Below are 21,586 nucleotides of genomic sequence, written 5' to 3' on the forward strand. Positions count from 1 at the left end.
CCATTTAAAGTTGATAGAATGCTTTTAAGCTCAAAGACAGGGGCAAAGGCACACCTAATCAAAGAGGAAGAAAAAGTTAAGCCTCAAGATAAGAGGTGGCACGTTGTTTCTTTAGGAGCAATGATATTTAATGTATAGCACGCAGATCTTTTACGTAGATTTTCAAAAACAATTCCTATGAGCTAATGATGTCTTTAATTAACAAAGGTAGGAACTGAGTAATAGGAAATCATAGTGAGAAATCAAAGCAAATGAAGAGGAGGTTAGTGATCTGGGTGAGAGTTAATGGCATTAATTTTGCATCTATTGTGCAGTACGGATCAGCCATGGCTCCGTTGATTTGAAGTTCAACAGCGAGAATCTAGAACAAGAGCCCAATGGGTGAAGTACTCTCTCTGTGAAGAAAGTCGTATATCCCTTCCAAAGTGAGGTTGTGTAAGATAACACAGAGGGGGTATAAGAAAACATTTTAGAGGTTTTGTATTTATTTTTCATATAAAAAAGGAGAGAAATTAGTATTCGTCAATATATCATGTACCAATTTTCAGTAGCTCTGACACGCTAGTTCACATTTGGCTTGATACCATGTATTTCCTGAATGGATTGACACCAGTAAGAGTTAAATATGATAAGCATGGGGTCCTGAAGAAAGAGTGAGCATTAAGTCTGTTTATACTCCATGAGCTAGCTGGAACAGAACTAACTCTTGCAAGACAATGAGTGGTTTAAAAAGATTCCAGGAAGGAAATGCATATTAAGGATGGTAGTAGAAAGAAGAGCAGATGTTTCTGTTACTTACACAAGCTTCTCGTAAGCCACAACATGAGACTGATACCAAAGCTGCCCAAAACATATCAAAAATTTCAAGGAGTTTTTGATGAAATATTAATTTGTCATAATATGAACAAGACACTGAAAAATTGTTTATTTCATGTAAGCTATCTTTCAAAATTTTCTCTTTTCCATGTCTGTATATATTTTTGTGCATAATATATTTTTAGAATACTACATTTATAAAGTTTGCTAGTATTTTTTAAGTAAGTATATTAGGGATATATAGTAAAAAAAATTTAATGATATCATTACAGATTTTAAAAGTTTGGAGTCCAGTGATTTAATCAAAGGAGCTCAGGATCAGACGTCGACAAAGTATGTTTTCATGTGTGTTTTACTCTTAAGCTTGCTCTGACATTAGGCAAATTTTCATCATGATTAATAAGCATTTGTTGAGAATCTGCTATATGCTAGGTTGAAGACTGAAAGAAATATAAAATATGGCTTTTGTATTTGAAGGACATAGACTCTCAATGAGAAGAAAAAATAGGTACATAAATAGTATTAGCAAAACCACAGAGAACTAAAAAAGGGAAGAAAGAAAGAAGGAAGGAAGGAAGATAAGGGAGGTTAGGGAGGGGGAAAAAAGTGCGCAAAAAACCCAACATTTTGTCTTAGTGTTAGAGAGTGGTACAACAATTCAGGATTCTTGAGTTAGGGGCGTGAAAGAATTCTGTGATTTTAGGCACTTAGGGAGGGTGGTACTAGGAAAGGACTTTGAGGCAAAGCTAAGACATGGTAGGGGGCAATGCCCTCCCAACACGGGTAGAGACCTGGAATGAGGGGCCGATGGTTCCATGTTCTGGAAACACTGCCCAAGGACAACCACTTGAGTTGAAGTTGAAGGTTCAGGTAGGGGAAGAGCAGCAAGACAGAGAGGATCTGGATGGAAAGTCGAGGAGATTGGACTTCATCCTGTAGGGTTAGAAGTGACTACATTCCCTAGAAACATTTTGAGTTAGAGAGTTCACACAATTCAAGAGTATTAGCAATGTGCCACACGGGTAGCAATGGCTAATGGATAAACCAGTATGGACACCATTGTAATACACTCAGATTTTGCAGTGTCCTCACCTCATTCTTACAAGCTGAAAACTGTGGGTCCATATTTGACATTTTCTCATTTCTTTTTTGGATGAATTTTATAACTGATAACAGGGCAGTTTTGGTTTTGGTTTTTTTTTTTTCCAGTAAGTATATTCTCAAAATTCTCTCAGGTTTTGAGATGTCCTCCTATTACCTTTATATAGGAAATTATTTTTTTTCCCTCTCTCAGAAATTTGTGGAAATTATTGTCTTATAGCATTGAATTTAGTTATAGAGAAGTCTGAGGCCAGACGATTTTTTTTTAAATTTTTTTTTTTAAAGATTTTATTTATTTATTTGACAGAGAGAGATCACAAGCAGGCAGAGAGGCAGGTAGAGAGAGAGGAGGAAGCAGGCTCCCTGCTGAGCAGAGAGCCGGATGCGGGGCTCGATCCCAGGACCCTGAGATCATGACCTGAGCTGAAGGCTGAGGCTTAACCCACTGAGCCAACCAGGCACCCTGGCCAGACGATTTTTGTTGTTTTGGCTGTTCTGTGGGAGACTTGTTCCTTCAGTCAAGATAATTGAATAATTCATTTTTAAAATCTTTGTATATAGTAAATTAGTTAGGGTTTGTCTTGAAGTTATATGTTTGAACCATATCTCTGATGCATATAATCAAAACAAATTTGTTCCTTTATTTCAGAGATATATTCATATATATAGGTATTCATATATAGTTGTGTCTTTTTTTTTCTTTTCTTAACAGTTTTCCTCTTTGATTTTTGGGGATCTCTATTGGGAATACAAATTTCGACATCCTAAAATATCTGACAATTATATTAAATTGTATTTGTCATTCCCTTTTCATTAGATTTTTCTTAATAAACGTTAATACCTAAATTTTCTCTGCATTTATTATGAATTATTTTAAATCCTTCTAAATGTGATTAACTTTCTTGGTTTTATTTTCAGGCAATTATATTTTGTTCTTGCAGTATCTAATTTATTTAGAACTATAATGGTGATATTTTTCAATGTTTGTTTGTCTTTGTACCTTAGCTTTGAAATTTGCCTTTTTAATTAATTCTTATAATCTTTTTGTTTCTGAGCACTTGATTTATTGAATTCACATTGTTGTTAATTTTTGCATGAAAAACTGGTATAGAGTCTATATCCATTCTTTGGTTTATATTACTAGGTTATTTGTTTTGCATGTTCTTTTTTTGCTGTAATATGCATGCATAGTTGTCATAATTTACACTGCATGTAAATTATTCTTCTTTCATAATGATTGAACTCCTTTATCTTCATTTAAATGAAATGAGCAGAATAGCTTCTTTGAGGGCTTTAAAAATGTGTTTTATGTTTAGTCAAAATTGGTTTTAAATGGCATATGACTGATATATGGGCAAAGTATTCCACCAATAATAAAAATCACCTTCTTCTTAAATTGCTTATGCTTAACATGGGCATATACATGTAGATCATCTATATGGTTGAATATTCGAAATTATCTATTTATTATTATAGTAAATATTTTTATTTATTCCTTATCTGTCTCCCCAGGAGAATATAAGCTTCATATTTTAGGAGTTTCTATGATTCTGCTTCCTTTTGTTGTTAGCAGAATGAGTAGCTTTCAGTCAGGCAAAGTCAGGAAACAAGAGAACTTTACACAGAGGAAGGAGATATTTATAATGGCAAAGCACAAGAGACAGTATGCCTTATTTAGGAGACTATATAGTTCAGCTAGGCAGAGAGCAGGTGAGAGAGAGAGAGAGAGAGAGAGATACAGGAATTTATCTTTAAGTCTATGTGAAACCATGACGTTTTCTTTTTTTTAAGATTTTATTTATTTGACAGAGAGATATCACAAGTAGAGAGAGAGAGAGAGAGAGGAGGAAGCAGGCTCCCTGCCTAGCAGAGAGCCCGATGTGGGACTCGATCCCAGGACCCTGAGATGATGACCTGAGCTGAAGGCAGAGGCTTAATCCACTGAGCCACCCAGGCAGCCCCCCATGACATGTTTAAGGCATGAAAATTGCACGTTAAAGTTTGCCTTGGAAAAGTCCTGTCACAGGAAATCTGTAGAAGAGATTGGAAGAAGGCATTGGGAAAGACAAGGGGACCAGGACTGGTTAGGAGACTTCTGTGGTAATCCGGATTGGAAATAACGAACACAGCACATGCCCATGGAAACGAAGAGATGGGGGTAACTTGGAGAAGTATCAAGGATGTAGAGTGATTACTCATTGGATGTGGAGGCCAGAAAGAAGGTGAAATTAAAGACAAGACTCAGGTTTTTGGCATGGTTGCTGGAGCCTTACAGACTGATAGACTCTTATTAGCCTATATTTTTAATGGTTGTTTATACGTGTAATTTGTAAGCTCCTTGATAGGAAGGCTGCTTGACACCCATTTTTACATCACAGTGCTTAATACGGAGTTCGGCCCATGGGAAGAATTGATATATGTTAAACAACCTAAGTATAAGATCAAGAAAAACTTAAATATTTCTCTTGTAAGTAGTGCTAATGGTATTTTATTTTCACCTTTTCCCCCACCACACAGAGGGCTCTGAGGTAGATAAATGAAATAAAGGAAAGTTAAAAATAGCACAGTCAAACGTAACGTGGTACCCCTTTCACAGCCACCTGCGGACAAGCTGCTAGCTTGGGACAGCCACTAGCAGACAAGCTGCTAGGAGAGAGGAAGTACCCTTACCTTCGTATTTCTCGGACATCTTGTTTTTGGTGCACCGGTATTCCACTTTTGTTGTCTTAAAAAACAAAAAGCGTTTCTTTGTTTCAAACCGGACACAGTTTTGGATTTCTTCCTCTGTTAAACCTAGGAAATGGGAGTACAAACAGCACATTCTGAGAATACACCCCTGAGAATTCAGAGTAGAAGAGTGTGAGGCTCTGGACACTGGGGAGCTACAAATACTCGGTACTGGCTCCCATCTTCTCCAGTTCCAGTAAACTGGAATGATTCCAGCTTTCATCTCCAGATTCAGTCCTTTACAAGCCCTGGGATGATCCTGAAAGAGGAGTCATTTATGAGTCCCTGCTGTCTCTCCCGTCAGCACTGGCCCTAAGAGGCAAATATAAGGTGTCTGTGGCCCATCCCATGGGGCTCATGCTGGCCTCTCCCTGTGGCCTACGCACAAGGAGCCCCCAAGCTTGCCTGTCCTACTGGCCACAGCCACTCGATAGCCCCACAGATGAAGAGATGAACACATGTTCCATGTGGTGCCCCTGTCAGGCCTACTTTTTGGGCACAGCTAATTCTGTGAGGCCAGAGTCGACCTCATTTATTCCCTGGTCATCACATAGAATGGAAATCTTGTTGCTCGTCCCTTCTTCCCTGAACACTCATTCTCATACTCGTCTCCCTGACTTAGCTGCTCATTCCACCTGTCCTCCCAAAACCCTTTTGTTTTCTCTCAGAAATTCTGACTTGCTGACCTATGAACTCTTCTCAGTGTCCTCACTGACTCTTTTCTTCCTTATCCTCATTCAAGCCTATACTCCTTGTTTCTCTTCATGTCTTGGAGGCAGGGGGATACTGCTTCATTCCCAGCCCTGGAGAGCTGGGGTTGATCTCCTCCTAGCTTCCTGGTGCTGACGTAAGACGGAAATCTTGTCAAAACCCTGGCGCTCCAAGGCTTAGGCCATTCGGTTCTAACATCTTTAGTCTTCATTGTTCTTGCCTTTTACCAAACTTTCAAGCATCATTTGTTGAAGTAATTGACCTCTGAGTCGCTCTTTCACAATCCCATCCTTGCCTGTATTCTCAATGACTTCAAAATCCATGAGACGTCAGGGATTAAGTGGGACACAGTGCAGGGAAATAGGTCTGGCTATTTGTAGGCTGAGTTGGTGCTGCCTATCCGGGGTATTCTGAAGAGAATCAACATTTCCCTTTTTTTAACAGCTACCTAAAGCCTCTTGACCTGCTACCGGAAACAGTAAAATTAGAATCCAGATTTTGGGTTTTGTTTTTAATGGAATTTATTTAAATCGAAGTACAGCTGACACAAGAATTCAGTTTTTTCATTGTTAGTTAAAAGTTGCCTTGCAATAAGAAATAACACGGAGGGGCGCCTGGGTGGCTCAGTGGGTTAAGCCGCTGCCTTCGGCTCAGGTCATGATCTCAGGGTCCTGGGATCGAGGCCCGCATCGGGCTCTCTGCTCGGCAGGGAGCCTGCTTCCCTCTCTCTCTCTCTGCCTGCCTCTCTGTCTACTTGTGATCTCTCTCTGTCAAATAAATAAATAAAATCTTAAAAAAAAAAAAAAAAAGAAATAACACGGAGGACATGGGAGATGGAAAGGAGAAGGGAGTTGAGGGAAATTGGAAGGGGAGATGAACCATGAGAGACTATGGACTCTGAAAAACAATCTGAGGGTTTTGAAAGGGCCGGGGGGGTGGAAAGTTGGGTGAGCCTGGTGGTGGGTATTATGGAGGGTACGTATTCCATGGAGGACTGGGTGTGGTGCATAAATAATGAATTCTGTTACACTGAAAAGAAATTTTAAAAATAATTAATTTTTTTAAAATTGCCTTGCAAAACACGAGCACACAAGAGATAGGGCTGTTAGTATCAGCTCCTAAGCACCTTAAAGCAAAGGAGTTCGTCAAATCCTGATATTTAGGATTATAGATTATAGTCAGCAGAGGAGCGTTTTTAGAGCTTGAGGTGTCGTTTGGGTGTGACGCTGAAACTGAATTCTAAAGACCCAGATTACTGAGAAATGAGGCCAAGTAGAAGGGAATGTGGTCTCCCTACTTCACAGTATTTTCAATTGTTGGACACATTTGAAGAGATGCACTGTAAGTTGGCAGTGAAAAATTCTTAGTTTGGAGCCCTCATGTTTACCAGTTTATCATGAATCTTTAACATTAACCAAAAAAAAAAGTCTGGTTTTCTTTTTTGGTGAGACTGAATAAGTATGAGTCATTTTCTTCTGGTAGTGCTGTTCTAACAAGTAGGTCAGTCAAACGTTGAAGCCGTGTTAGGAATTTAATGTGTCTATAGTGCATAGTTCCCATCCTTTTTAAATTTTTTCATTAGGTTTTTATTATTTATAAATGAAAATTAAATTTTATGCATCCAATTCATTAACTATAACATAATTCATCAACTATCAACTTAGTTAATTTCATTTTCTGAGGGCTAAGGGAGAATCTTGGAAGATTTGAATGATGAATCCCTTGTATGAGCCATGGTATTGGTCACGCAGTGGTCACAATGTCAAGGCTTTATCAGTGAATTTCTATATAAGCCTTTCTTCCCCTGTACTTCCTGTAGCTTGCAGCACTTGGCCTCTTAAACCTGAGTGTCCTTTTGATGTAGCACAGGGACAAGTATTTCAGAAATGTCCTCAGTTGCTCTGATGGGGCAGAGGTCAACAGTGTTAGTCCAAAAACAGTGTTAGTCATATGGATAAATGGTGGGGCCTGTAACTGTTCTCCAGTTTGGAGTAAGAAATGACTTCTCAACAAAAGATGTTTAAAATTACCATCTCGCACATTATGATAGTTTAATTGGTTAATGTTTTTACTGTATTTCTGAAATTCTGTTCACCGAGCACACTGAAGCAATGTCAACTTTTATTCAAGGTTTTAAATTGACTATGGGACATTGAACAATAGAGGAATAAATGAAGGATGTAAATAAAAAGCAATTTAATTTTGTTTTCCTCTTCTTGAGGGAGAAAAGGTACTATGAAATATTCAGGTCATGTTTTTGAAATTAATGACAAGGGATACAATTATTATTAAATAAAGCAAATAAAAACTAAGCCTATACTTTTGTTCCAGCAAAGAGAGAGGAAATGGAAAAAAGTGAGAGGAGGCCAGAGTATATATTCATCTAGAGAGTGGGCAAAAACAGGTAAGCATACCCACTAGAGAAATCTCATTTTATTGAGATTTTCTTCCATCTGGATGTGCTTCATCCTAACCACGATTAAAACTGTGCACCAGCGGGGTGCCTGGGTGGCTCAGTGGGTTAAAGCCTCTGCCTTCAGCTCAGGTCATGATCCCAGAGTCCTGGGATCGACCCCGCATCAGGCTCTCTGCTCAGAGGGAGCCTGCTTCCTCCTCTCTCTCTGCCTGCTTCTTTGCCTGCTTGTGATCTCTGTCAAATAAATAAATAAAATCTTTAAAAAAAAAAACCTGTACACCAGTATCATTATTGTGACTCAGAGAAATATATACATATATATATACTTATTGAATGTAAGAACATGTATTATATATAAGAACATTAAATATAGAAACTGAATAGACATATGTACACTCTAAAGTATATATGATATATCTATATCTATATATAACATTTGTGTATGTGAGTATGTAGGTGTATATGGTCATATATTTCCAGCTTCTTATCACATCTCAAACTCCTTCCTTTCCCTTATTATGTGCACCTGTTTCTACCTCAATTTATAGAGAAAGAGATGGAAGGTGAGGATGTTTCAGTAAGAAAGTATAGTTCATCACTTCATTTTGGTCATGGGTCTTCAACTATTAAAATGCTGAATGGTTGATTAAAGATTCACATAGTTCTTTAACTGACCTGACCTCTAAGCCTTTAGAAGCCTTGCTGTGAATGCATGATGAGTATAGCTGATCAAGTGAGAAATTATTCTCTGGGCTATAGCAGCAAGTGACCAAAATAATTTCATCCCAGGGGTGAGATGAAACCAGTCAAAAGCCAGAGGTTTTCCACAACCATTTTTGCTTAGCATGAATGTGGTATTCTCATGACAGAAGATACCAAATTCATCATACAGACATTGCTCCAGTGGAAAGAATAACAGAAATGGAACATAAGGTTAGGCAATCTGAAGGCCCACCACAGCATAAATCTTTTGGATTTCAGTGACTCTGTCAGGTAAAAATTTTTTAGGCCCTCTTACTGAAAATCCTTCTCAAAAACATTTATCCCATCTTCTTTCTTAGGAAGGTAGATAATGAGGGATAGCTAGTCACTTAAAGTTTGGAATAACTGAGGAGAGCCACATTAAACATTAGTATTTGCCATCATGAGATTTAAGAGAGGGATTGACACTAGAGTGACCTGAAGGTTGGCCTGATGTTGTTTTTTTAAAATAAATTCCTGATTTCTTTTCTTTTCTGTTTTTTTTTTTAAAAGATCTATTTATTTATTTAAGAGAGAGGGAAACAGAAAGAAAGAGAGTGGTGGGGGTGCAGGGAGGAGAGCAGAGGGAGAGAGAGAAAGAGAATCCTGAAGCAGCCTCTAGGCTGAGCATGGAGCCAGTCACAGGGCTCGGTCCCAGGACACTGATATCATGACCTGAGCCCAAACCAAGAGTCAGCTACTCAACCGACTGGCACCACCCAGGCACCACCTGATTTCTTTCATATAAAAGTCACCTGATCAAGAATTCTTATTTATCTGGGGTAATTGGTCAGTTGAGTTCTGGTTACCATAAAGTCTCCCAACCATGTCCTTAAGAGACACATGATAGAATCATCACAAGGGCCCTGTGTCATTTCACAAAAGAGTCTGAAAACAAATTTATCCAACGTGCTTAAGCTGTAATAATAATTACTATTGGCAATTCAAGGTAATAGTTAAAAAACCAAGATTTATTTATAAACCAATGCTTATTTATAAACCAAAGCTTACAGGGAAGCAGAAGGATATCCCTGATTATATCCCAAAATACAAAGTTGCAAACTTTCCTCAAAAAAAAAGTGCTTCTCATCAGGCTTCAAGTTTTATCAACAGTGGGTGCATATCTAGCCCACATTAACTTAGTCCCTTGTCAAGTCCTTAATTGTTCTTTTATCTTATGCCCTTGGCTTTTACTTAAAAATCATTAAAAGAAAAAGAAAGCTAGTGAATTTCCTATAATTATTATTCTATAAAATTACTATCTCCTATAAAAATGCTATAAGTAAATTATCTTTTAGAGTTTAATTCCAGGACAAATTTCATTTTCCTTGAGAAAAATGGCACGCATCTCTCTTTTATGTTATCACCACTGTGTAGCTTATGATATTCCCAGATGTCAGGAAATTCAGAAACAAACCTAATGCCCAGTCAAAGAGGAATGTATATTTATTTTTCCTTCTTTTTTTGGTCCTAATTTTCTATTTTTATTTTATTTGCTTGAGTGTGTACCTTTTGGTTGTTCTTCATACCATTTTGGAAATAAAGTGGAGTCTAGAAGTCGATAAAGAAGAATTAAAATGACAGAGTAAGAGAAAAATGAATTGCAGGCAGTCGAATCAAGTTGAAAAAGAGGGAGAGCTGCAAAAAGCCTACCTGAATTCTTGAGTTCCTCGAGGCTAAACTGGTAGAGAAGGTCATACACGCCGCCCAGGGAGCCGGAGGTGAAATAGTGAGTCCCAAAGTCATCAAATATTCGGCTATACAAAGCAAAGTTGTATTCCAGAGGCAGGTGGTTAAGTGCTTTCAAAAAGACATCAGAAAGCTGCAGATCTTTACTTTTCATTGTGAAGTTTAAAACTTTTATCACTTTATGGATCCTAGTAAAACTAGAATCCTAAATGGAAGAGGAGAAAAGAAGAAAAAAAAGCCAAGATGATTAGATGATTAAAGGTAATGAAAGTTTGAAGTGTCAAGCTTTTAAATGTCGTCCATTTGTCACCAGCTTCATCCCGACCATAGTCTGCTAACAGCTTTACCTCTCTGTGGCATGCTATCACGCACAAAATTAGAATTTTTGTTTTACTTCCCAGGATTTTTTCCTGAAACGTTCAAAGTGCGCAACAGATAAGATTATCTCGGTAATGGGAATTGTGTGGCAGAAGCCTACGTTTGGTAGGTGGATCTACCAAAAAAAACATCCATGATCAGAAAAGTCAATCTTTCATTCTTGATTGTCAATCATGGTTGCGTCCCTACTGAGTATTTAGAATTTCTTGCTAATGCGAAACATTGAAGAAGGATTGCATAAATTTTGAATTGGAAGTTACGCAATTGAGCTCAAGTCCCAAGTTTGTCCTTAACTGGGAAAAGGCATGTACATTCCCCAGGCCCCAGATGTCTGTGAAATGTCACCTGGGGCACAGATGAAGGCTGTGTGACAGGTGACAATACCACACCCCTTTCAAGTCTAACATGCTATGATTCAAAATTACTTAGGGTTAAAATTAAACAACATTATTTATATTCCCTCCTCTACCCATAAACTGGAATATTTGTTTGAGAGGTGTTTTTTTAATCATTTCTTATTATGTCAGGTTAATTTATGATTTGGTGGTTGGTCTTATACCCAAATCTCATTCCATTAAATTGTCTTTCTACATACCCACTGAGTTTTCGAAGTATATCCACATATACTGTTGAAAAAATATTATATATACTTTATGTATCTCTCAATTTTAGCAAAGTGTAGTGTTTGAGTAATAGCAGAGAGAGGAGTGTACTTTAGCAAATTAACTTTATCGTAGCTGTAAACTATTAAATAGTTATTTTCCTGTGTGCTATAATTAAGGCATAAAATGGCTGCTAACGCAAAAGAAAAGAAATAATCACAAAGATTGAAAAAGAGTCACCATTTACACTTTTTCCCTCTCTCTTTCCATTCTCTCTACCCTATTCCTTTCCACCCTGGCTCCCTTCTTGCCTTTAACACATTTCTCTGAAACATTTATAAACCAATTCTGTGAAGCAAATCTTAAAGTTGAGACCGATATATATATATCTATGTCTCTTTCAATATCTCCATTTCCCTGCTCATTATGTACTATATTTTTAAAGCAGTTTTTTCTAATCCTGGATATATTAGAGCCAGCTGGGGGACTTTAAAAAAAAAGGCAGAATCACATGCCCCACCTGATAATCTGAATCAGTAAGTTAAGAGAAGGGCCATGGGATGCATATTTCTACTTCCTAGTCATTCTGATTTTAACTTGTTTTAAGTGTATAATTTGCAAGGGGGAATGGGCTAAATGGGTCGTGGGCATTAATGAGGGTGTATGTTGTGATGGGCACTGGGTGTTATATGTAAGTGATGACTCACTATATTCCACTCTTGAAATGAAGACTATACTACATGTTAACTAACTTGAATTTAAATAAAATCTTGAAAGAAAAAAAATATAATTTGCAATACTCGGCCATAAAAAAGAATGAAATCTTGCCATTTGCAATGACATGGAAAGAGCTAGAAGAGTATAAGGCTAAGCAAAATAAGTCAGTCAGAGAAAGACAAATACCAAATGATTTCACTCATATGTGAAATTTAAGAAACGAAACATATGAACAAAGGGGAAAGAAAGAGAGACAAATCAAAACCAGACTCTTAGAGTGTCTTGGTGATTCAGTTGGTTGAGCATCTGACTTTGGCTCAGGTCATGATCTCAGGGTCCTGGGACTGAGCCTTACAGCCTGCTTACTACTCAGTGGGGAGTCTGCTTATCTCTCTCCCACTCCATTTCCCTCAGCTCCTCCCTCCCGACACATGCTGTCTCTCTCTGTGTCTCTCTCTCAAATTAAAAAAAAAAAAAAGTCTTAAAAAAAAAAACACAGACACACTCTTAATTATAGAGAACAAACATGGTTGGGGTGGATGGGTGAAGTAGGTGATGGGGACTAAGGAGGGCACTTGTGATGAGCACCGGGTGATGTATGGAAGGGTTGAATTACTATATTGTACACCTGAAATGAATAGAACACTGTATGTTAACTAATTGGAATAAAATAAAAACTTAAAAGGAAAAAGAATATAATTTGGTAAATTTGAGGGACACTATGCTACCTATAGCCCATTCTAAAGTGCACTAACAATTTATGTTATAAAAGGAATCTACTCTATTCTCTCTTTTTTCTTTTATGGGTTCATATCACCAGAACTCTACTCTTTTCACAGTCTGTTTAAATTATGAATAAATGAATGAATGAGTAAGCAGATAGCTTGAAGTGTAACATAGTGATATGAAGAGTGCGCAAAAATCAGAAAAAACTGATTTCAATGCCCAACTCTGACATCTACTCTCTGTAAGATCATAGGAACACTTAGCTTCTTGGACTTTAGTGTAGTACATAATACATGGTAGATACCTGATAAATATTTCTTGGGTTAAAAATAAATGTATGGACTTTAATTTACTCATCTGTAAAATGTTATTAGAAATATTTACTCTGATTCCTTCTTAGTGTTCTTTTGAAAATAAATGAAGTGCCTAGGAAAATTATCTATAAAGTGTTATAAAATCTCTTCTTTATGTAAGTGTATGAATGGGTGAATAAATAAAAATATGAGAGGCACTATGGTAAAGACAGGAGGAGCCATAAAATGGTGCCCTCCAGCCGCTGATCCCATCTGTTCCAGTGTTGGTAACTCTTTTCACCTCTCCCCTCAGGTTCTGTGATTCAGGGCTCAGTCTTCCCATTCATCTCTTTGGGAAAAAAAATAGTACACAGTAGTGGTTGTAGTGAGGAACAGATACTATTTTAAAATACATTTGTAAATGTCTAAAAATGTCTAGTATAAATCTATCACCTAAATTGGAAAATGTGTCCCAGAGTTTTCATATACAAATAATCAAAGAAAAAGCAACAGAAGAAGAAAGGTTAATGGATGAAAATGTTTCTTTACATATTGAAAGAGTTTCATTGGTTCCTGGCAAGATTAATGGAAGAAGTCTAATACTTACTTACAACCTAAATTCTAAACAACAATAAAAACTATAAATTTCCAGATAGAGAAAATAAAAGAAAGAAAATCAGCTCTGCATGTGATTTTTCCTATGCAACAATGAAAAGTAGAAGATAGTGGAATATCCAACAATTACCAAGAAAAGAAGACTATGATCCAATATTCCAATATTCCTGTATTTGGCCAAGATATTCCTTTATTGCTCAGGAAAAATGTAAGCATATTAGATCTATAAGGACTTAGGGAGTAAATGTATAGACACACACACACACATACAATATATAAAATATAACACAAATATAAAATACAGACTATGAACTTTATAAATGTTATTGAGGAATCTTTAAATAGAGAATATAAGAGTCAGAATAAAATACAAACTAACATATGTAATATAAAAATGAACACAAAACAATTCTAAGAAAGGGAACACAAAGGTTTTGAACTATCTCAGTAAAACTGAGGTTTAGTGTGGGGGGACCAGAAAGGTAAAGAAAATAGTGGGGGTGGGGTATAGAGAAGTAAAACATCTTTTGGGAACTACAGATATTACTTCATGTGATAAAAGAAAAACACAGGTTTAATTATGCTTGTTAATTAAAGAAAGAGAACCACGAGCAGAATTTAAAAGTTTAGTAGCACTTCCAAAATGATCAAAAGGACAAGAAGCAGTAAACAGAAATGAGACAAAGATAGCAAAATTAAAGAAATAAGAAACAGCAACAAAACAAAATGAGTAAGAAAAATTAAAAAGGAAGAAATATAATCTAGTATTTCAGTGGGTATATTAAATCAAAGAAGATGAAATTTCCCTAGCAAAGACCTGTCAGATTAAAAAAGCAAAGTTCTGTTACATGTGGTTTATAAAAAATATACCTAAAACAGTAAGACAAAGAGAACACAACCATAAATACAGCCAAATATATGCATCATTATATGTATCACCTCTATAATTTCTGAAATCAGATATAACAAGGTAAATCTATTTAAATTTGTGTTAGAAATCTTACTGATTTGATGCCCAAAACTCTCCCCTCCTCATTGGAAGGTTGCTGGAATTGGCATTAATTTTTCAAAAAAGAATAAACAGATTGGGAACCATTTTGGTTACCTTTCTGTGAGAGGCTTCTATGGCTTGTTTGAAGGCATACTTATGGGTGGTGCTTTGAGTTTTCTTTGAAGAATAAAAAATTGGTACATAAACACCTTTTAGGTATCCCTCTGAAGATGAAACTTGTTGATCTTTGTTACTTGTAAGAGTAATTAAGTCCTTGTAGAAATCTGTTTCAAAATCATCTTCTTCAGTTTTTACCTGGAGAAAAAATCCATATGAAATAAGACATAACTTAGGAAATATTACACCTCTTGTTAAGATCTAATGAAATGAACCTTCATTCCCTTATGCATTCAATGATTATTTGTCGAAGACCCATTTTGCTAGAAATAAAGGAAAAATTAGTTCCTGTCCTCAGGGAGTCAATAGTAGTTAGGGAGAAAAACAATCACCCACACTTAATTCAATGTGGGAAGTGTTGTGCTGCTAATGGGATTGGCATAAATAACCCTAAAACCCAGAGAGGCCCCTCCAGGTAAATCTTCATCAAGCAAACTACTCCTAAACTGAGACTGAACAGTTTAGCAACAAGGGTTATTTTTAGTCTGCTTGTGAATTTTGATGCTCTTTGCAATCTAATTGAAGGTATCTCCCAGAACACTGAGGCCTATAAAAGGGGAGGGCAGATTCTGTCCTACCCTATTCTACTTCCATTCCCACCTACTTAGTCTCCTCCAGATGTTGGGCATCAGCGCTCTACTGGCTATGTCTGCGGGGCAGAGGCCAGATAATTGATTGGTTCTGCCTGGCAGCTGGTTCTCAGCCTTCGCTGACTGAGTCTGGAAGAGGAGAAAGACACTACCCCTGGAACTTGACTTGAACTAGGAGTGGAGCAGGAATTTTCCAAGTACAAGTTAAATCCCTGTTATGGTTATGCCGCTACAAGGAGACAGTGGATGAATTAAAAAAACAAAGTTGCAAAATAAATTGATTGAAGAGTATTTTATGTTAAATATGCTCTTCTGGTTTGCAGTGGGAAAGTTTCTGGTTTTAAAATATTCAGTATTAAGGGGTGCCTCGGTGGCTCAGTGGGTTAAAGCCTCTGCCTTCAGCTCAGGTCATGATCCCAGGGTCCTGGGAGCCCCGCAACGGGCTCTCTGCTCAGCAGGGAACCTGCCTCCTCCTCTCTCTCTGCCTGCCTCTCTGTACTTGTGATCTCTGTCTGTCAAATAAATAAATAAAAATCTTTTAAAAAATATTCAGTATTAAAGTGCACTGTGAGACAAACCGCATATCACAATCAAATAGCTTGTACAATTAGTGAAGGAAAGACAAAATAACCCAGCTGCAAAAGAGTCTTGCTCAACAGTAAGACACAGTCAGAAGTTCAGTGCTACTTTCAGATACTCCAATGCATGCTAGTTAGCATTTAAAGGGCCCACAAATGAAGCTCTTTAGTTAGCGATGAAGCAATACAATCATATTTAAATATAGCCGCTGACATTTCTTTACCATTTCTCTAAAAAGCTCAGAATACAAATATTTTGTTTTATGAATTAAGCTCTTATGCAAGAAAAGACGTATCAGCATAAAGGGAAAAAAATATTAGCGTGGAAGGAGGAGGGCTCAGGTACCCTGGGCAAAAGCTCAGGGAAACTCTGCCCATGTATATTAACTTGCTGGAAGGACAGGTTTATGGGTGAGCAGGACTGAAAAATTAGGTTGAACTGGGAAACTGGGGCGGGGCTTACATGGCCTGAGAAAGTATTTGGATTGACTTCTAAATGAAGGTTTTGCATATAACAGGTTCTTTAAAAATGTGAATTGAATGAATGAAATATTGAGAGTGTTACCATCACTTTTGTGTTTTACAAAGATCATGTTAACTATAGTCAATAAAGTGGAGGCCAGGGAAGTGGTTGCAAAAACTGTTGCAATAAGCCACATGAGATGGGATAATGGCCAAGTCTAGGGCAGTGGTGGTTAGGTAGAGAGAAAACTGGGGCATTTGAAAGAGGAGTTGAGTTCACAGAAGTTGTTGACCAAGGAGCTATGGGGAGGGAGGACAGAGAGAGCATGAGAGAGAGAGAGATGATGGAAATGCTGTTCCATGAAAGGGAATATAGAAAGCCAAGGCAACTTTTGGAAGTATGGATTTTCCCAGGAAGAGATGGTACCCAAACTCTGGGGAAAGGTTTTAATCCTCATTTACCTATCGTTACATACATCGATGAGCCCATCCATCCTCACTGTCTGTAGATCCAGTGGGCTGATGACATAGGACTCTATGTGCGTCGACACTTTTACTTTTGAGTTTAAAGAAAGATGGGTTTGTAGAAAGGAGGAGAGGAGAGATAAGCGGGACTGCAGGAATAGAGAGGACTGGGTAGCACCTGGTTTCCTGTGCCTTGAGGGTTAGAGACAGGACCTGAAGTTGTGGATTTCACAAGGGATTTGGGGAGGACTTGAAGGTTTTCATAGCTCTGGGATGCAGCAAGGGGCCATGCCTAAATAGGGCAATGTATTGTTAAGAATCAGAGTCCAGTGGCGACCACACTCTGCACTTTGCTGCTGACAGCAAATGCTTAGCATACAACCAGTAGTGAAGCAGCACCACCTAGAAAAAGAGAGGAGTCTTCCTGAGTAAGTGGTACAACTCTGGGGGCTGGTGCAGGAATTATATGGTGATTGAGTTCTGCAGTTAGCAGCTGGGGGATCCCTAAGGGGCAGAATTCTTCCAGTGGTCTTCTAATCTGACTTCCTATCTAATGTCTTCCCTTCCTTTCCTTTCAAGAGCCTCTCTCATCTGTATCAGCCAACCTGTTATTTCATTTATCTTAATGAACCCCAGTACTAGAGAAGAAGGGAAGTCAGGTGTCTGCTGAATTTCTCCTCTATGTTTTCATTAAAGCATAGCTTAGATTTGCACAGCTGCCTGCTAACAACATGAACAAAGCAATATAGAGATCGGTGAAGAGTCAACCGGTCTCTTTTGACCTTGGATCTGGTTATTGACCTTCCTCAGTAGTTGAATATTACCTAAAAATCAATGACATATAGTTAGACATCAACTCAGGTAGCTTCTTAAGTAAGGTTCAACAGTGTTTAATCTACACTGATAATGAAAGGAGTCTCTTATTCTGAATGAGGAATTTTGGGCTGTATTTCCTGATGTAACTAGCCACCCAGACTTGTGTTACCAAGTTATGTGGGTGGACCCAGTGGTCTGCTGGTAACTGTTTAAAAACCTACTCTCTGGGAGTGGGAAAACCTGTGACTTACTACAGCACTTGCCCTTGGTTATGGTGTATATATTCCTACCATACCTGATTCAAGCTACCTGTGTGGTGTCTCTTAATTCAAACCTGTAAAGAGATGTACGACAACAAATTATTATATAGCATTTTCATTACATTGATACGATAGATGTACGTAACCTCAAGAGCATAGATGGGAATATGTAGCAAAATAATAGAGAGTTGATAAATTTTGAATAATTATTACCTAGGTTTTTAATATTTTTATGTGATTGTAAGATTCTGTACTTAATATTTAGTAGTGGCTATGTTTATAAACTGGCTTGCAAAGTTCCCAAAAATTTAACAATTCACTCTTGTAAACTGGAAGAGGTCACTCTAACACACCCTTGGTGAACCTCCCAGGTGATACCTTTTATAAACGACAGTTTATGAAGGGTACACAACCCTGGCACATATTACATGGTTGTTAATGTCTTTCTTGCTATTACTGTCAAGGTCTCACCTAGCTCAAGCAGCGCTGCACTAGGAGCCAGGAGTTCTCCTTTGCATGTGCCATTTACTTGTTGCATAACTCCAAGAAAGTTGTTAGCGCCTTCAGATCTTGGATCTTCTATGGGTACAATGGACATAAACAATCTTCTATTTCTCTGGGAAGATTGTTATAGGAATTGAGTAAAACAATGTAAGCAAATACTTCCAGCAAGTACTTTCAAAACTGTAAGTATTGTTTAGATATGTTTAGATAACAAATTCGTCCAAATTTGCCCTCATCCCATGAGCTCAGTTTAACATGTTCCTTGTAAAACTGCGTGAAATAGATGCTTGCTGAGAATATAGGAAGTATTTGCAGGGGGAGGATTGTTGTATTTTAAAAGTAAGCATATGGATGGGTTGTTTAGTGCTAGAAGACATCCTCCAACATAACAGTATTATATGTAAATATTTGGGTGTTAGCTCTGTCTTTAAAGCTTACTTCATCCCCTCAAGAATAATGCTGTAATTGACAGAATTTCTTTGGAACAATGTCTCTTCTGAGTTCCTATTTAGCATACCACCTCAGTTGGTGGTGGTGGTGGACCCTCTGGGATTAGTATCTGGATGGGTGGGGAGATAATGGGCAGTTTCTTTACTTGGTCAGAGGTCAATTGTTACCCTTGTCACTTCTATCTCCAGGCAGAGATCTCTCCCAGAAGGTGTCTGAATTTGGCATTTGGGCCCCAAGGGCATTCCCTATGTCCATTAGTGCATATCACGTGGCTTTAAATTAAGCTGATTAAATTGGAAAACTGCTTGTATTTATATATATGTGAAAGGTTTTCTAGAGGAAGGATTAAATCACTTTTGCTGAGCTTATACTATCCATAAAGCAGTCTCAGAAATCAATGGAGCCTCTGAAATTCTCTCTAACATGTCGAATTTGTATGCCTGGATATTACTATTAAAATCCTGTCTTTCCTGTTTCTCTTATCATAAATTAAAAGAAATGGATGGTTTATTTTAGCTTAAGAATTTTGGAGCACTTGTGTGTAAGGCACTGGGGTTGGTTCTGGGAGTATGTAGTATAACTCTCATTACACTTAGGAAAACAAACAGAAAACCAAATCAACTAATAAAATAGGAAGAAAGGTAAGAAGAACTACCCCTGTAACACTTAGCTTCATCTTGATTTTTTAAGAAGCCAGGCACTCTTTTATATAACCACAACGCTTTTGTGGTTACCTGAGAGAACTAGCTATGGTGCGAGGAAATTTGGAATCAAGCAAACTGTTTATTTATCTGTGTGGGAGAAGGTACAGCTAAATGTTCACTGGACTCTGGAGTTTGGGAAACCTGACCTTAAATCACTAACCCCTGACTTATGAGATGCTCGACTATGGGCAAATTGGGTTACATTCGTTTTTTATCTGTAAAGCGATGACAATAACACTGACCTCACTGGGTTGTGGAAGGATTAAACACCAACCCACAATACATGATTTAAAATGTTCATTACCCTGGTATTCTGTCCCTTCCTTCATCACTAATTCTTCATTGGAAGTTTAGCTTTTAATCACCATCAGCATTGGAGGGCCGCCATGATAGGCTGTCATACCTCAAAGTTGACATTTTCCAAATTGGCTGGAACACGGTATGGATTACTTGCTTTACTGCTTTTGGCAGTTTTACATATTCCTCCAGTGAAAGAGTTATCAAGGACCTCTCCTCTGGGCTCTCCTGCTAGAAAATGATACCTGCAAACAAAGTAATTTTCAAAAATTCAATAGATGTGGAACAATCTTTAAAATTTAGCAGACTTCTATGGAAGAAATTCCTTTCTTAGACATTTTTGACTCTTGAAGAATGACTTGAAAAAAAGCCCATTTTTTTTTCTAGCTTATGGTGAAGCAGCCAGAAAGGTCTGGAAGCCAAAACTTTGCCCCTCTGGCTCTGTTAGATTCTCCATATTCCACTCACTTAAATATTCTGGGCTTTCAGCATGAACTAAAATTTAGGTTTATTTTTGTTTCATGACTTACCACATCAGTGCAAACTTTGGAAGCAGATTATGAAAGAAATTATTACATAATTAATGCCATTCTGAGTTTACTTCCTTTAGTATGATACATAAAGGAATTCTTATAGACAGCCAATAATTAAATAGTAACAGCAGTATTTTTTTTTTAAAGATTTTTATTTATTTATTTATTTGACAGACAGATCACAAGTAGGCAGAGAGGCAGGCAGAGAGAGAGAGGAGGAAGCAGGTTCCCTGCTGAGCAGAGAGCCCGATGCGGGACTCGATCCCAGGACCCTGAGATCATGACCTGAGCCCAAGGCAGAGGCTTTAACCCACTGAGCCACCCAGGCACCCGTAATAGCAGTATTTTAATAAAATTATAATATTATCATTCTTACTAATAACTAAAAATATTTAAATTTATTTAAAAATGCTTACAAATATTCATTATATGTATATTTTATACATAATTTACTATTTGTATATTTACATAATTATATATAATATACATACATATTTACTATCTGTATAAAGTAAATATATACATATATTTATACATATACATATATCAAGCTCTGGTTGATCTATATTTAATGTTACTATTATATATATTTAATATTTATGATAACCATGTGATGTAGATAAGGATACAATTATTTCACCTATTTTACAAATGAGGAAATTGAAGGTCATTAGCTTAGCACAAGTCAGATATTTAAAAAATTATGGAAATTAAAAAAACCTAAACCTCCTAAAACCCTTGTAGCTTCCTAAGTGATAAGAGCACTAAGAACATCTTTTGTTCTAATATTTGGTCTTTGACCCTAATTTCTGACACAGAGCTCCTAAATCCCTTAGAATTTCTTGCGTGTCTTTTGTTCAAATGAGACGACTCTTGGTAGGCTTCTCTATGGGGACCTGTCACCAGAAAGACCAACCCATGTTAAAAGCTTGAAATATTCAGCCTTATCTTCCATCTCTAGAGAGGGGAGAGGGACTGGAAACGGAGTCAATGATCAATTATGCCTACATGATTGATATAAAAATCCCACAAGTATGGGGTTCAGTTTGCTTCTCAGTTGGTAAACACATGGAAGTGCTGGGAGAATGGTGTGCCTTGGGGGGGGGGGCATGGACGCTCCATGCCCCTCCCCACATACCTTGCCTTACTTAGGTCTACCAACTGGAGTTTCATCTGTATTCTTTTTTACATCGTTTTATAATAAACTGGTAGCCAGTATTTTAAAAA

At 37.5% G+C, this 21,586-nt stretch overlaps 1 protein-coding gene across 1 annotated transcript in view; it reads right to left on the reverse strand.

The window, feature by feature from the left end:
- Nucleotides 1–21,586, reverse strand: part of C6 (complement C6) — a 60,167-nt gene that overhangs the window by 22,910 nt on the left and 15,671 nt on the right. The window contains exons 7-10 of the mRNA XM_047731130.1: nucleotides 19,933–20,071; nucleotides 14,638–14,838; nucleotides 10,166–10,406; nucleotides 4,588–4,710 (exon numbers count right to left, since the gene is read on the reverse strand). Coding sequence (XP_047587086.1) covers nucleotides 4,588–4,710; nucleotides 10,166–10,406; nucleotides 14,638–14,838; nucleotides 19,933–20,071 — 704 coding nt within the window. The remainder of the gene's footprint in view (nucleotides 1–4,587; nucleotides 4,711–10,165; nucleotides 10,407–14,637; nucleotides 14,839–19,932; nucleotides 20,072–21,586) is intronic.

Source organism: Lutra lutra, chromosome 5 (genome assembly GCF_902655055.1).
Source record: "Lutra lutra chromosome 5, mLutLut1.2, whole genome shotgun sequence".
Classification (NCBI taxonomy): Eukaryota; Metazoa; Chordata; class Mammalia; order Carnivora; family Mustelidae; genus Lutra; species Lutra lutra.